The sequence below is a fragment of the Pristiophorus japonicus genome, chromosome 1 (genome assembly GCF_044704955.1).
Source record: "Pristiophorus japonicus isolate sPriJap1 chromosome 1, sPriJap1.hap1, whole genome shotgun sequence".
NCBI classification, from domain to species: domain Eukaryota; kingdom Metazoa; phylum Chordata; class Chondrichthyes; family Pristiophoridae; genus Pristiophorus; species Pristiophorus japonicus.
The window spans coordinates 428,636,324-428,653,003 of record NC_091977.1 but is presented as its reverse complement, the minus strand read 5'-3'; the positions used below and the strand labels follow the sequence as shown (position 1 = coordinate 428,653,003).

The window sequence follows — 16,680 nt, the reverse complement described above, 5'->3', positions numbered from 1 at the left end:
GTGGGTTCAAGTCACAAAATCGAGGCTGACACTCCAGTGCAGAGGGGGTGCTGCACTGTCGGAGGTGCTGTCTTTCGGATGAGACATTAAACCAAGGCCCCGTCTACTTTCTCAAGTGGACATAAAAGATCTCATGGCACTATTTCGAAGAGGAGCAGGGCAGTTATTCCCGGTGTCCTGGCCAGTATTTATCCCTCAATCAACACAACAAAAACAGGTTAGCTGATCAATATCACATTGCTGTTTGTGGGAGCTTGCTTGTGTGCAAATTGGCTGCCTCGTTTCCTACATTCATCATCATAGGCAGTTCCTCGAATCGAGGATGCCAAAAGGTTCAGAGGTGTTTCAGTGAAGGACCTAATATTCCAGGTCCCGAGCTAAATCTCGAAGGGTGGAAACATAGAAACATAGAAAATAGGTGCAGGAGCAGGCCATTCAGCCCTTCGAGCTTACACCACCATTCAATAAGATCATGATTGATCATTCATCTCAGTACCTCCTTCCTGCTTTCTCTCCACCCTCCATACCCCTTGATCCCTTTAGCCGTAAGGGCCATATCGAACTTCCTCTTGAATATATCCAATGAACTGGCATCAACAGCTCTCTGTGGAAGAGAATTTCACAGGTTAACAACTCTTGAGTGAAGAAGTTTCTCCTCATCTCAGTCCTAAATGGCTTACCCCTTATCCTTAGACTGTGTCCCCTGGTTCTGGACTTCCCCAACATCGGGAACATTCTTCCTGCATCGAACCTGTCCAGTCACGTCAGAATTTTATATGTTTCTATAGGATCTCCTCTCATTCTTCTAAGCCTAGTCGACCCAGTCTCTCCTCATATGTCAGTTCTGCCATCCCGGGAATCAGTCTGGTGAACCTTCGCTGCAATCCCTCAATAGCAAGAACGTCCTTCCTCAGATTAGGAAACCAAAACTGAACACAATATTCCAGGTGAGGCCTCACCAAGGCCCTGTACAACTGCAGTAAGACCTCCCTGCTCCTATACTCAAATCTCCTAGCTATGAAGGCCAACATAACATTTGCCACCTTCATCGCCTGCTGTACCTGCATGCCAACTTTCAATAACTGATGAACCATGACGCCCAGATCACATTCCACCTCCCCTTTTCCTAATCTGCCGCCATTCAGATAATCTGCCTTCGTGTTTTTGCCACCAAAGTGGATAACCTCACATTTATCCACATTATACTGCATCTGCCATGCATTTGCCCACTCACCTAACCTGTCCAAGTCACCCTGCAGCCTCTTAGCATCCTCCTCACAGCTCACACCGCCACCTTGCTTAGTGTCATCTGCAAACTTGGAGATATTACACTCAATTCTTTCATCTAAATCATTAATGTATATTGTAAATAGCTGGATCCCAGCACTGGGCCCTGCGGCACCCCACTAGTCACTGCCTGTCATTCTGAAAAGGACCGTTTATCCCAACTCTGCTTCCTGTCTGCCAACCAGTTCTCTATCCACATCAGTACATTACCCCCAATACCATGTGCTTTAATTTTACACACCAATCTCTTGTGTGGGACCTTGTCAAAAGCCTTTTGAAAGTCCAAATACACCACATCCACTGGTTCTCCCTTGTCCACTCTACTAGTTACATCCTTAAAAAATTCTAGAAGATTTGTCAAGCATGATTTCCCCTTCATAAATCCATGCTGACTTGGATCGATCCTGTCACTGCTTTCCAAATGTGCTGCTATATTTCATCTTTAATAATTGATTCCAACATTTTCCCCACTACTGATGTCAGGCTAACCGGTCTATACTTGCCCGTTTTCTCTCTCCGTCCTTTTTTAAAAAGTGGTGTTACATTAGCTACCCTCCAGTCCATAGGAACTGATCCAGAGTCGATAGACTGTTGGAAAATGATCACCAATGCATCCACTATTTCTCGGGCCACTTCCTTAAGTACTTTAGGATGCAAACTATCAGACCCCGGGGACTTATTGGCCTTCAATCCCATCAATTTCCCTAACACAATTTCCCGCCTAATAAGGATTTCCTGCAGTTCCTCCTTCTCACTAGACCCTCGGTCCTGTAGTATTTCTGGAAGGTTATTTGTGTCTTCGTGAAGACAGAACCAAAGTATTTGTTCAATTGGTCTGCCATTTCTTTGTTCCCCATTATAAATTCACCTGAATCTGACTGCAAGGGACCTACGTTTGTCGTCGCTAATCTTTTTCTCTTCAAGTATCTATAGAAGACGCCTGTGCGTGGATTTTTTTTAACGTGTGGTGGCCGTTGCACATCAGCCACCACATTGGCTTGGCAGAGCTAGGTCTTGGTCCAGTGGCAAAGATTAACCAAGATGACTGGAGACCAGCTCTGCCGCTGACTCGCCTCTCTCTGATTGAGATTGTGTCGCTTCTCCGTCAAACAACATCACTAAAAGCTCGCATTCCTTCTCCTCTTTCACAAATATCTCATAGAGCAAAACTATACCATACACCTGGAGAAAGTCTTCATTTTAGAATCAGTAAACACCCGAAGGAGCGGCGAGGACAGGTTGACCAAACTAGCTTTCAGTCACCAAAGGCGGCCTCTGAAGAGTGTGGGTGTATTGTCATCCTGAGTAACAACGACAGGCCGGGGCACAGATTTCCTTGGAGTGCATGTCCACAGATTCCTAAAGGTAGCAGGTCAGGCAGATGAGATAGCCAAGAAGGCATAGAGAATACCCGTCCCCATTTGCTGAGGCACACAATACAAGAGCAGGAATGTTATGCTAGCACTAAAAACACTGGGTTACAGTACAGAAGGAGGCCATTTTGGACCATCATGTCTGTGCCGACCGACAAAGAGCTATCCAGCCTAATCCCACTTTCCAGCTCGTGATCCGTAGCCTTGTGGGGTGATGAAATTACATTACAACAGTGACTACATTCAAAGTACTTCATTGTCTTTCTTTCTTTTACTCCTGCTCCTAATTCTTATAGTCTTAAATGCTTGCTGCATTGGCAGGTCTGCCAGAAAGCCTGTTTTCACTGAGGCATACGAAAGCATCCGTAAGACAAAGATCCTCCACCAGCCTGTCCTCGCCGCACATCACTGACTCCCCGGTCACTAAGATCCACGGCGCGGCCCTGGACAACGTGGACCATTTCCCATACCTCCGGAGCCTCTTATCAACAAGAGCAGACATTGACGACGAGATTCAACACCGCCTCCAGTGCAGCCTTCGGCCGCCTGAGGAAAAGAGTGTCTGAAGACCAGGCCCTCAAATTTGCCACCAAGCTCATGGTCTACAGGGCTGTAGTAATACCCGCCCTCCTGTATGGCTCAGAGACATGGACAATGTACAGTAGACACCTCAAGTTGCTGGCGAAATACCACCAACGATGTCTCCGCAAGATCCTACAAATCTCCTGGGAGGACAGACACACCAACATTAGCGTCCTCGACCAGGCCAACATCCCCAGCATTGAAGCACTGACCACACTTGATCAGCTCCGCTGGGTAGGCCACATAGTTTGCTTGCTAGACATGAGACTCCCAAAGCAAGCACTCTACTCTGAACTCCTTCACGGCAAACGAGCCAAAGGTGGGCAGAGGAAAGTTACAAGGACTATAAACACAGAAGCCTCCTTGATAAAGTGCAACATCCCCACTGACACTTGTGAGTCCCTGGCCAAAGACCGCCCTAAGTGGAGGAAGTGCATCCGGGAGGGCGCTGAGCACCTCGAGTCTCATCACCGAGAGCATCCAGCATACAGAAATCAAGCGCAGGCAGCGGAAAAAGCGTGCGGCAAACCTGCCCCACCCACCCCCTTCCCTCAACGACTATCTGTCTCACCTGTGACAGGGACTGTGGTTCCCGTATTGGACTGTTCAGCCATCTAAGGAAGTCTTCCTCGATTCCGAGGGACTGTCTATGATGATGATGATGATTGTCAAGGGGCATGGAGGAGTCCAGCTTCAACCTTGCGCAGGGCTTTGCGCAGAGCTTGGAACCTGTGATTTCCAGGATGGAAGTCATGGCAACTCCATTAGAGCACTTGAGGACCCAACCATGATGCACGGTCTGATCGGCAATGCCTCGGCTTCCATTGCTGCACAAGCGGAAGCGACTCAACATTTGAGTGCTGCAGTGGAAACTCAGACTATTTGCCGCGCAAGCTCAGACTGCTGCCATTGTGGCTGTGTTTACAAGTGTGGAAAAGGGCTTGCAGCGTGTCGCAGTTGGTACAGCTTTGGTGATAGTGGTGTTATTGAAGATCAGGGGATGATGGCTGGGTTTTTTCTTGTTCGAGACAATCATTACCTTACACTTTTGTGGCGTGAATGTTAACTGCCAAATGGCAGAACCCAAATTGAGTGTTGATTAATAGGTGCTATTGATGACTCCTTCCATCACTTTACTGATTATTGAATCGGGGTAGTAATTGGCTGGTTTAAATTTATCCTGCTATAGCTGCTCTGGAACAGCTTGGCAGCTGGTTCTGTTGCACATGACAACCAAGATGTCACATATAGTCTTTGTTGTGACAATGCATAAACATTTTGATTAACTTTCTTTTAAATATATATTCTTTCTTGTATATCAATCCAAATTATAACAGACATATTGGTATGTTTGTTTAGTGTTTAATACTATATTGTTTCTTCACAGGAACAAACTGCCAATCAACAGATGGGCACAGACTATTGGCTTTTTGTGACTGATTCAACACTACAGTCTGCAAATCATGATTCTGGAGTACCCAGAATCCTCTCAGTCTGTGTAACCTCATTCTGCGTACTGGGTACTGAAGTTATTAAATCACTGAATGATGAAACTTCCAGCAGCATTACCTTCAAGGATGCCATAGTCGAAAAAGGTAAGACCTGGTTTAACAGTATATTCTTGAAAGGTAATTAATTTGGTTTACTGAATAAAGCATAACCTAAGGGATTGCGAGAAGAGAAGTCTATACCTAACACTTGTTTCATTAATATACTGAAATGATTTAGGAAGGGTTAGAATTGGGAAGTAAGAAAGAAAATTATGTGAAGGAAACCACAAAGGACAAAAGTTGGACGAGCATAATAACAACTTCTTATATCGTGCATTTCCTGTACAAGACGACCCAGAGCATTTTATAGAGAAATAAGAGGAACAGATGCTGAGCCCTGAGAGAGAGATTTGGAGAGGAGTGATTGAAGGCTCGGTCAAAAAGATGGATTTTAAGGAAGATTTTTAACGAGAACAGATAATTAGTTGATTAAGTTTAGGGGACTGAAAGCTCTATCACCAATGTTGGAATGAAGATAGAAGAAAAGCTATCTACGCCAGAATTGGGAAACCAAATGCTGTGGGAGGTGATGTGTGACTTGGAGGTTGCAGTGGTAGAGATGTGTGATTCTGTAGAGAGATTTGAAGATGGGTTTTAATTTGAATGCATTGACGGTTAGGGAGCCAGTATAGGTGAGTGAGCATTATGTGGGCTCGGATACCGGCAGCTGCTTGTTTGGATAATTTGGAGTTTGAGTGTGGAAGATGGAAGCAAAGTATTTGAATAATCCAGACTGGAGGTGGCAAAAATGTGCATAATGGTTTCAATGCTGGTGGGTTTCGATATTGGTGGAGATACTGTTGCAAAATTGAATGTAAGGGGACTTGGTGATAATGGGGATGTGGAGCATGAATCTCATCTCAGGTAGACCATGACACCGAGGTTGTGCACTGGTTTGTTCAGCCTAAGCATGTGGCCAGGTAGTGGGGTGACATTAGTGGCAAGAGAGCAGAATTTACAGTGGGTGCTGACAGCTATGACTTTGGCTTTGCTGATAGTTAACTGAATAAAGTTGTGATTCATCCATGACAATGTCAGACAGGCAGTCCAACAGCACTGAAGTGGTTATGGGGTCAGGAGAAGTGGACCTCATGCCTATGAGTTGTTGAGGGATAGCACATTAATGAAGAAGAGAGAAGCAAGACTAGATCTTTGGGAACTCTGGAGGTCAGTGTGGGGTGGGAGCAGAAGCCATTGCTGAAGATGTGCTAGTTTTGCCTGTACAGGTAGCAGTGAAATCACATGAAGGTCATTCCATGGAGCTGAACAAGAGAGATTGTTAGTGGAAGATGGCATGGTCACCTGTGTCAAGTATTGTGGAGAGGTCAAGCAGGACAAGAAGAGGTAATGCACCACAGTGAGAGTCGCAGAGAATGTAATTTGGGTCTATTGCGATGTTATTGAGATAAATGGAAATCAGACTGGAAGAATCCAAACAGGAAGTTTCAGGAGACACGTGCACAGAGCAGGAAGCCAACAATTGTTCAAGAAACTTTGGGGTAGGGAACATTCAAATTAGCAGTAACATAGAATGGAAAGACATATTCTGCTAGCTTTGAAATTTAAGAGAAAGTTCTTGGACTTCTTACCAGCTTTAGAATCTCCAGTCGGCCCAAAAGAACCAAAACAACGTTCTCTGCATTGAGCTTGAGTCAGTGACTTAACAATATGAATTGTGTGAAGACCTCATAAAGAAACACTAAGTCACAATCCAAACGTCATAAATGACACTTCTGTTTACAGCAGATTAAAGGAAAGTAAGTTGAAACTATTACATTTCATATACTGCATCCACCTTCATATCTGGAAACCAGCTGTCCCTTATTGCCCTGTAACACAATAAGACAAGCAGCCAATGTGAAACTGTTTTTGAAGAAGATTATGTAGATTGCAGTAGAGTCAGATCCTAAACCTGTCTTCTGCATTTCTTCTCGAGTCTTGGATTCATAATATTTGCACCATGTAAGTGAATCCTGTATCAGTCGGTGGTAATTCTGTGTAATGCAAATGGGTGCCGCTCCTGTAGAAAAATATCCAAAGTGTAGTTGAAATGCATCAAATTCCTAGCTACGTGGTCTCTGCTGTTAAATTACTTCAAGTGAATGGAGATCATGGGCTTGGAATAGGCCATTTAAAGAACAATCTGCACTAAAATTCAAGGGGCTAAACATTCGGTTTTTGGTCATAGCATTTTTTTCCCATTATTTGACAAAAAATACCACTAAAATTTTCGCCATTTTTTAAGGGGGTAAAATTGGCAAAAAAATGCGTCTGATGATAAAAATCAGCGTTGCACGAGGATTCGCAGTGGAAACTACAGTCCTTGCCAACTTTAGCCCAAGGCCAATCACTGCCAAAAATAGAGGCCCTGGGAGATCACAAAAAAAATTGCAAAAATAAAAAATCAGAAAACATTCACTATACACTTAACTAATAAATCGCTGAAAAAGAATTTAAAAATAAAAATTTCAACTTACCCTTTTTGTAGGTCTTCATACCTACCGCTGTTTCTGGGGCTTCAACGCAGGCTTTTTTCAGGCGTTTCTTTTTTCACCATGAGTATGAGTTCGCCGAACAGCCAATTTTAAGCGGTGCATTTTTTTTTTGCTGTTGCACGTGGTTGATCTGCTTTTCGGCGATATTTCAAAACCGCCATTCGTTAACTTTGGCCAATTTAGGTGAGTACTTTTACCGGCAAAAAAAGCTAAATATCGCCCAAAATACGTGCACAAGACTTGCCAATTTCTCCCCCAAGATCTTGAGGAATACCCCACAAATAATGTAAAAAAAACCTGACTTAGACTTTTCTGTGAGGATGGGCTCACAGGAAACCTAACATTAATTGCATGATCCCATTAAGTGCAATAACATTCTGAATGTAAAACATTGAATAATCCAGAACAAACACATGATTGCATCATAATAATAAAGACTTTTCTCAAATCTTTCTAATGTAATGAGATTGGCCTTTGTAGTAAAACAATTCCAGTGATGGGGCAGAATTGGGGTTAAAGTTGGAGTTTATTTGCCTGTATTGGCTATAAATGATTTACTGTATTTTGAGTTCTCTGGAAACCACAGCTAGAGCAGAATCTATTTAAGGTTTGAGCTGTGTAATGCTGTTGATTGGAAGATTCTGCATCCACTAAAGCAGGAGTTAGCAGCATAGGACCCAAATTTCCCCAGCCGCCTAGAGCGGCATAGTTAGCTGTGGTACGCCGACTTCGTGGGTCAAAAAATGCACCGAAAATTTACCTTTTAATTTGGCCGCTCCTTCATCTGTCCGGCCCCGTGGCATGGCGCTGCAGAGACTGTGGGGGGGGGGGCGGAGCTTCGGCCGAGCTTGTCAACGCAGCCGACGGGGATGGGGTTTGGGCCCAGCGTCTCTTCGAGTGCATGCAGGGGAACGCATGTCCGTTTCAGCATGCGCAATGCGCGTTTCAAATGGAGCAGGAAGCTTGGCAATCAGCCAATTAAAGGGAGAGCATCCTCAGTGCCTCAGCAGTATTGGCATATATAAAGGTAAGGTGTGAATAGTGATTTTTGGGTGGCTGAGGGAGTGGAAAGGAGTGCTGCATAGTTGAAAGAAAGGTGAGAACTGTTATTTTTCAAGATAACCTGAGTGTTAGTCCAATACACCAATGACGTAAGAGTGTGCAACAAGAATAAAGAATTTCCTCCATGAGGAAATGAAGAAACTAGTCACTGTCATTGAGGACAGATGGCTGGAGCTGGATATTAATAAGAGTGGTCCTACAAAAGCTCCACCCAAAGAAATGAGAAGACGATGAAACCTAGTTGCAGAAGAATACTCCGCAGGGGTGAATACCGCAAGATCTGGAATCCAGTGCAAAAAGAAATGGCAGGACGCTGGTCAAGTAATGAGTGTAAGTAATATCTTCATCTTTAAATGGAATTGCAATTGTAAATGTGACCATCTGTATATGTACCACCCATCAGAAGCGCACCATGTGTATTTTCATCTTTGCAGAAGAAATTGGTTCACAACAAAAGGGAAAGACTTCGAACAGGAGGAAGGCCGCCAAATCTGCACCAACTATCGCACTTGGAACAATGAGTTGCTGCCTTGCTGAGTCGCACCTGCAGAAAAAGAATCAGCTCTGCACGCGGGGGTGAGGGTGAGTTAGTAAAATGCATCGTCGCCCTTCAAAACAACCTGTTGACTGGCCTGCTACACGTGAGACTACTCATGCCACCCATCCTGCCCCCTCCTGTGCTGTTAACCATTTGACTGTTGTATTTTGCAGAAGAAGACGACAACCCTGAACATCCTGAAGATCCACCAGAAGATCCAGATGCGTACGCTCCTGACCAAGGCGGATGGGGGGAGGAGGGGTCCATGGAAATGTGTTCGCGGGAGAATGCTGATCGTGATATGGATCAGTCCATGGTACAGTGCATCACACTGCCAGAAACCTCCATGAGCTCCGCGGCGACATTCCATGGTTTCACACCTTTCGAGGTTGCGGGTCCCAGTGGCGGTGGTGAAATGCATGTTGGAACACCCAGTGCCCCACCGTCCGAGCCTGCGCCCCACACTGGAGGGGTGCCACTAGGGGAGGCGAGGGGAAGGAAAAGCCGACCAGTCTCTCCTGAGATGCAGCCTTCATCAGATGTTAATCAGGTTATATCATTGGGTGAGGAGACCAATGCCCTTACCCGATCACTCGTGGCCGCCGTCAGTGGGGTGCATGATGAGGTTGCGACACTTGTCGGGAGAAATATCAGCACTGAGACGGGAACTGAGGGCGGACGTTTCAGAGGGTGTGCAAACTAAGGCAGATGCCATGAGGGAGCTAGCTGCTGCAATAAGGGCACAAAGGCCGGATACTCAAATGCCACTCCCACTTCAATCCACGCACCCGGTGAGACCCAAGCCGGGCCCCCAACTGCCCCGCCCTCCCCCCCCCCCCCCCCCCCCCCCCCACCACCACCATCACCAACTCTATGAGGAAGTGCACTTTCCCCGAGATGTGGGTGAGGAATGGGTGTAGCCTTTCTTTGCTGTTGTTGTTGTTGTTGAAGTGCATTGTAAACTTTTCAATAAACGATATTTTGCATTACGATTGCATCATGTTCCATTATCACCACACAACATTTAGGAACAACTGTTTTTAAAAAAAAACATCCTCACCCCTACAGTTATGCATGCCTGCCGCCCCTAGCCCTGGCCGAAGGGCTGACCAGTGTGTTCTGCAGTCGGCAAGGCAGGACTGCTCTATTTTCAGTAGCTGCTTTATCTTTCCTTTATTTTTGATGATGTTGTGAAGATGTTGTGATGTTGTGCTGATGTGAAGGCGTTTAGTGCCCCCCCCCCCCCACCCCAAATCTCTGGCTACCTGCACTGATTTCTTAAATGTTGATAAGGTTTTTCTGTGCCGACAAAAGTTGCCACATACACAGGCCTAAGTTAGTTTGGAATAACTTTTAGCTGACTAAATTTGCTTCTATGGCGAAAACAGGTGTAAGTGGCTGGTCATGCCCTCTTTTGGAGAAAAAAAACGAAACTAAAAGAACAATCTAACTAACTGACTTACACTGGAGCAAGTTAAATGGGGAAATTTGCGATTAATAAGTTACTCCAAAAAAAGCGACTTCAAAAAAAAAAGCAGGACAACTCCTGGGGAAATTTGAGCCCATAGGGCCCAAATTTGTTCAGGAGTTGCTCCATCTTTTTTGAAGCAACTTGAATTTTTTGGAGTATCTTAAAAATCGCAATTCTGCCCATTTAATTTGCACCAGTGTAAGTGAGTTAGTTAGGATTTTTTTTAAGTTTAGTTTTTTTTTCAAGAGGGGGCGTTACCAGCCACCTATGCCTGTTTTGGCCATTTAAGCCAGTTTGGACAGCTAATAGTTGCTCCAAACTAACTTAGGCCAGCATATGTGGCCACTTGTGGGCCGCACAGAAAACCCTTGTGGAGAGTTAAGAAATCAGCGCAGGTAAGTACATTCTAAAGCACCAAACACTAAACAAAGCACAAAAATAAGCATTCAATAACAAATAAAAAATACAAGGAAGCTGAGAAGACCTGCACCTAGCACTAAGACTTACAAAGCACTAAACAAAGCACAAAAAGTAATAAGCATTCAATAAAAAATAAAGAACTGAAGTAAATAATTCAATTAACAAATAAAGAACTGAAGTAAATCCTACCTTCAACTAAACTCGGCAGCGGCTGGCCTGTGCGGGAGACCATTCGTCCTGGGATAGGGGCAGTAAGGCGCACACTGGGAGGCTAGGCTCAACGCGGCATCTGTGAATGGGGGAGGGAGGGAGAGGCCTGAACACGGCACCTGTGAACGGGGGAGGGAGGGAGAGGCTGAACGTGGCATCGGTGAAGGGGGGCAATGGTGGGGGGAGTCCCTTCGGCCAGGGATATGGGCAGCGTGCTTCGGGCCCCTCCCACACAGCCTGCAGAGCACACTCTCAGATTTTGGGGGCGAGGAGCTACTGCGCATGCGCGCACACTCTAGCGTGCATGTGCAGAGATCCCGGCACTGTTTTCAGCGCCGGGACCGATCTCCGCTCCCCTCTGCTTTCGCCACGCCACGCCATGCCAAGGCCTACGACGGTCCACGGAGCAGAGAGAATACGGAGCTACATTTTCAGCGCCGTTTTTGGAGTACAAAGTCGGCGCACCTCAGGCAAGTGCGTCGTTTTAACCGGAGGGCCAAATTTTAGCCCATGGAAACATAGAAATTTTTTACATAGAAATTTACAGCGCCGCCGGCCGACAAAGAGCCACGCGGCCCTTAGTCCGCAACCCTGAAGGTTACATATAAACCGATGAACAATGACGGAAAGGCAAAGAGCAACCAGTCCACCTCTCACAACTGCGACACCCCTTATACTGAAACATTCTACACTCCACCCCAACCGGAGTCATGTGATCTCCTGGGAGGTGCAAAGACCAGATAAAAAAACCCAGTCCAATTTAGGGAGAAAAAATCTGGGACAATTCCTCTCCGACCCATGCAGGCGATTGAAACTAGTCCAGGAGATCACCCTTGGCCGTATTCTATTCCCTGCAGTATTTACCATTATATCGGTGCTGTCCAGCAAAAGGTCATCCAGTCTAATCCCAATTACTAGCTCTAGGTCCGTAACTCTGCAGGTTACTGCACTTCAAGTGCCCATTCAACCATCTTTTAAAAGTGGTTAAGGTTTCTGCATCCACCACTCTTCCAGGCAGCGAGTTCCAGATCCCCACAATCCTCTGCGTAAAGAAGCCCCCCCCTCAAATCCCCTCTAAACCTTCCAGCAACCATCTTAAAACTATGCCCCCTCGTAATAGACCCCTCCACCAATGGAAATAGACCCTTACTATCCACTATATCCAGGCCCCTCAATATTTTGTACACTTCAATGAGGTCTCCTCTCAACCTCCTCTGTTCCATTGAGAACAAACCCAACCTATCCAGTCTGTCTTCAGAGCTAAGATTCTCCATTCCAGGCAGCATCCTCGTAAATCTCCTCTGCACCCTCTCTACTGCAATCACTTCCTTCCTATAATACGGCGACCAGAACTGCATGCAGTACTCCAGCTGTGGCCTAAGCAAAGTATTATACAATTTAAGCATAACCTCCCTGCTCTTATATTCTATGCCTCGGCCAATAAAGGCAAGCATTCCGTATGCCTTCTTAATCACCTTATCCACCTGGCCTGCTCCTTTCAGGGATCTGTGGACAAGCACTCCATGGTCCCTTTGTTCATCTACACTAAGTGGCCTACCGCTTAATGTGTATACCTGTTCCTTATTAGCCCTCCCAAAGTGCATCACTTCACACTTTTCTGAATTAAATTCCATTTGCCACTGCTCTATTCACCTGACTAGTAGATTGATATTCTCCTGCAGCCCATGACTTTCCTCTTCATTATCAACCACACAACCAATTTTAGTGTCGTCTGCAAACTTCTTAATCATACTCCCTATTTTCAAATCTAAATCGTTGATATATACCACAAAAAGCAAGGGACCCAGTATTGAGCCCTGTTGAACCCCACTGGAAACATCCTTCCAGTCACAAAAACATCCATCAATCATTACCCTTTGCTTCCTACCTCCAAGCAAATTTTGGATCCAACTTGCCACTTTGCCCTGTATCCCATGGGCTTTAACCTTCATGACCAGTCTACCTTGTGGGTCCTCAAACACGATCTTCCCTTAACAAATCCGTGCTGACTGTCCCTAATTAATCCTTGCCTTTCCAAATGCAGATTTATCCTGTCTTTCAGGATTTTTTCCAATAATTTTCCCACCACTGAGGTTAGGCTGACAGGCCTGTAATTACTCGGCCTATCCCTTTTTTCCTTCTTAAACAAGGGTATTACATTAGCAGTCTTCCGATCCTCCGGCACCATGCCCAAATCCAAAGAGGATTGGAAAATGATGGTCAAGGCCTCTGCTATTTCCTCTTTTACTTCGCTCAACAGCCTGGGATGCATTTCATCCGGGCCTGGGGACTTATCTACTTTCCAAGCTGCTAAACCCCTTAATACTTCCTCTCTCACTATATTTATTTAATCCAGAATATCACAATCCTCCTCAATAGCAGTATCTGCATTGCCCCCTTCCTTTGTGAAAACAGATGCAAAGTATTCGTTCAGATCCCTCCCAACATCTTCCGCCTCCACATAAAGATTACCCTCATGGTCTCTAATAGGCCCGACCCTTTCTTTAGTTACCCTCTTACTCTTAATATATTTATAGTTACAATGATGCTCTTGATTGCAGACCTCATCACATTCCATGGGGGTAATTTGCACCTTGGTTGCTTAGGCGGTAAACCGGCTGCACGGATCACCTGCCCGTTATAGAGCCCGCTTGATTTTCATCTCCATTGATTTCATTGGAACTTAAAACTGGGCGAGTTCTATCGTGGGTGGGCGATCTGTTCAGCCAGTTAACTGCACACGTACAGGGCCTTGGTGAGGCCACACCTTGAATATTGTGTACAGTTTTGGTCTCCTAATCTGAGGAAGGATATTCTTGCTATTGAGGGAGTGCAGCGAAGGTTCACCAGACTGATGCCCGGGAAGACATGACTGACATATGAAGAAAGACTGGATCCACTCGGCTTATATTCAATGGAATTTAGAAGAATGAGAGGGGATCTCATAGAAACATATAAAATTCTGACGGGATTGGACAGGTTAGATGCAGAAAGAATGTTCCCGATGTTGGGGAAGTCCAGAACCAGGGGTCACAGTCTAAGGATAAGGGGTAAACCATTTAGGACCGAGATAAGGAGAAACTTCTTCACTCAGAATTGTGAGCATGTGAAATTTCTACCACAGAAAGTTGTTGAGGCCAGTTCGTTAGATATATTCAAAAGAAAGTTAGATGTGGCCCTTACGGCTAAAGGGATCAAGGGGTATGGAGAGAAAGCAGGAATGGGGTACTGAAGTGCATGATCAGCCATGATTATATTGAATGGTGGTGCAGGCTCGAAGGGCTGAATGGCCTACTCCTGCACCTATTTTCTACGTTTAAGTGAAAATTATCATCTATGTGTCACATCATAATGGAAATGTTTGGGGAGATGGGATGCAGTCTTATCATTTATGATTATGTGCTGCTGAAAGGCTGATTTTTAACTTGCTGTTTCTCATATTATAGAAAAGTAACCCCGGGCATCTGCTTATGACTTACTTTTAGAAAGAAAGAACGACTTGCATTTATATAGTACCTTTCTTGACTGTCGGACATCTCACAGTACTTTACAGCCAATGAAGTACTTTTGGAGTGTAGTCACTGTTGTCATGTGGAAAACGCGGTGGCCAATTTTACAGCAAGCTCCCACAAACAGCAATGTGATAATGACCAGATAATATGTTTTTTGTTATGTTGATTGAAGGATCAATCGTGGCCAGGACACCGGGGATAGCTCCCCTGCACTTCTTCAAAATAGTGCCATGGGATCTTTTACATCCACCTGAGAGAGCAGACGTGGCCCCGGTTTAACGTCTCATCCTAAAGACGGCACCTCCGACAGTGCAGCACTCTCTCAGCACTGCACTGGAGTATCAGCCTAGATTTATGTGCTCAAGTCCCTGGAGTGGAACTTGATCCCATAACCTTCTGACTTAGAGGCGAGTGTGCTATTCACTGAGCCACAGCTGACACTGTGACAACGGCTGGCAACTTTTAGAAAAAGTTCTAAACTATAGATGACCCATCTGAATATATAGTGTATTACAGGAGGATGTAGTGGCACATTACTGTAACCTCATGCTGAAGCATAAGATGATGTGAGCTATGCCATAGTCCAGGATGATGTACAGATATTTCTTTGTGAGCATCTGCAGCAGGAGGACCTACAGGTGCTTCACTGATCCTGCAACACAGCATAGGAGCACATATGGATTATCACTGTAACTCTGGACTATGCATGACCAAAAGGACAAATAAACAACTTTAAAAACATAAACACAGATATGTTGCTTACCAAACAGGAGCAGTAAATAAAAATAAATTCCTGATTAGTACAATTCCATTTCTTTTTTGTTTTTGCTGGAAATTATGCTTATTCTATGAACTGAATGTCTGTAAGGCAATTTCAATAATTGAATTCACTTTTGATGTTACACAGTTGGTATCTATTATATATTTTCAAATTTTCCAGTTTAAAATGTTTTAAAAAGATGAATGGCAAGAGAAATGCTGAAGGTTCTTTAACAGGCTTCCTTTTTTGACTCAAAGATGTTATTTTAATATTTCAATTTAACTGTTGCATGGTCACAATTTCTTAAAAAGGAAGAGGAGCATATTTTATTTGATACATTTATATCTGAATTATATTTTAAGAAATGCTTGGTGTATTTGCATGTAATATCTTGTTATACTGAGAGCCATTTCTCTTTTTCTACAGACTTTATTGTGTGTGCTGAGGGTACTGTACTTTCACTCCAGAAATCGATGTTTCGAAGTAATGAAAATCAGGAAATTTCTCCATTGACTGGAAAAGTTACACTTGATGAACTCAGTGCTTTGACCAAAGTAAATTCCGTGTGTACAGTGCAAGGTGAGACTGTTTCTATCTCTTCATTTGGTCATTTACCTGTTTACAGTTGCAGCAATACTTCTGCTTGCATCCTAGTGTCTTAAAATAAGTGGCTGCAGAGATAGTGGATGCATTGGTTGTACCAAAATTCCATGGAGACCGGGGAAGTCCCAGTGGATTGGAACTCCGCAAATGTAACGCCCCAATTCAAGAAGTGAGGGAGAGAGTAAACAGCAAACTATAGACCAGTTAGCCTAACATCTGTCACTGTGACTAGTGGGATGCCACAGGGATCAGTGCTGGCGCCTCAACTATTTACAATCTATATTAATGACTTGGATGAACGGACCGAGTGCAGAGTAGCCAAATTTTCTGATAATACAAAGATAAGTGAGAAAGCAAGTTGTGAGGAGGAGACAAATAATCTGCAAAGGAATATAGATAGGTTAAGTGAGGGAGCAAAAAATTGGCAGATGGAGTATAATGTGGGAAAATGTGAGGTTATCCACTTTGGTAGGAAGAATAAAAAAGCAAATTATTATTTAAATGGGGAGAGACTACAAAATGCTGCGGTGCAGAGGGATCTGGGGGTCCTTCTACATGAAACACAAAAAGTTAGCATGCAGGTACAGCAGCTAATTAGGAAGGCAAATGGAATGTTGGCCTTTATTGCAAGGGGGATGGAACATAAAAGTAGGGAAGTCTTGCTACAACTGTACAGCGCGTTAGTGAATCCACACCTGGAGTACTGTGTACAGTTTTGGTCTCCTTATTTAAGGAGGGGTATACTTGCATTGAGGCAGTTCAGAGAAGGTTCACTAGGTTGATTCCTGAGATGAAGGGGTTGATTTATGAAGAAAGG

General features: G+C 44.6%; 1 protein-coding gene across 1 annotated transcript in view; it reads left to right on the top strand.

The window, feature by feature from the left end:
* Positions 1 to 16,680, top strand: part of spidr (scaffold protein involved in DNA repair) — a 451,063-nt gene that overhangs the window by 385,067 nt on the left and 49,316 nt on the right. Inside the window, exons 15-16 of the mRNA XM_070892572.1 lie at positions 4,630 to 4,837; positions 15,687 to 15,839. Of these exons, the coding sequence (XP_070748673.1) occupies positions 4,630 to 4,837; positions 15,687 to 15,839 (361 nt within the window). The remainder of the gene's footprint in view (positions 1 to 4,629; positions 4,838 to 15,686; positions 15,840 to 16,680) is intronic.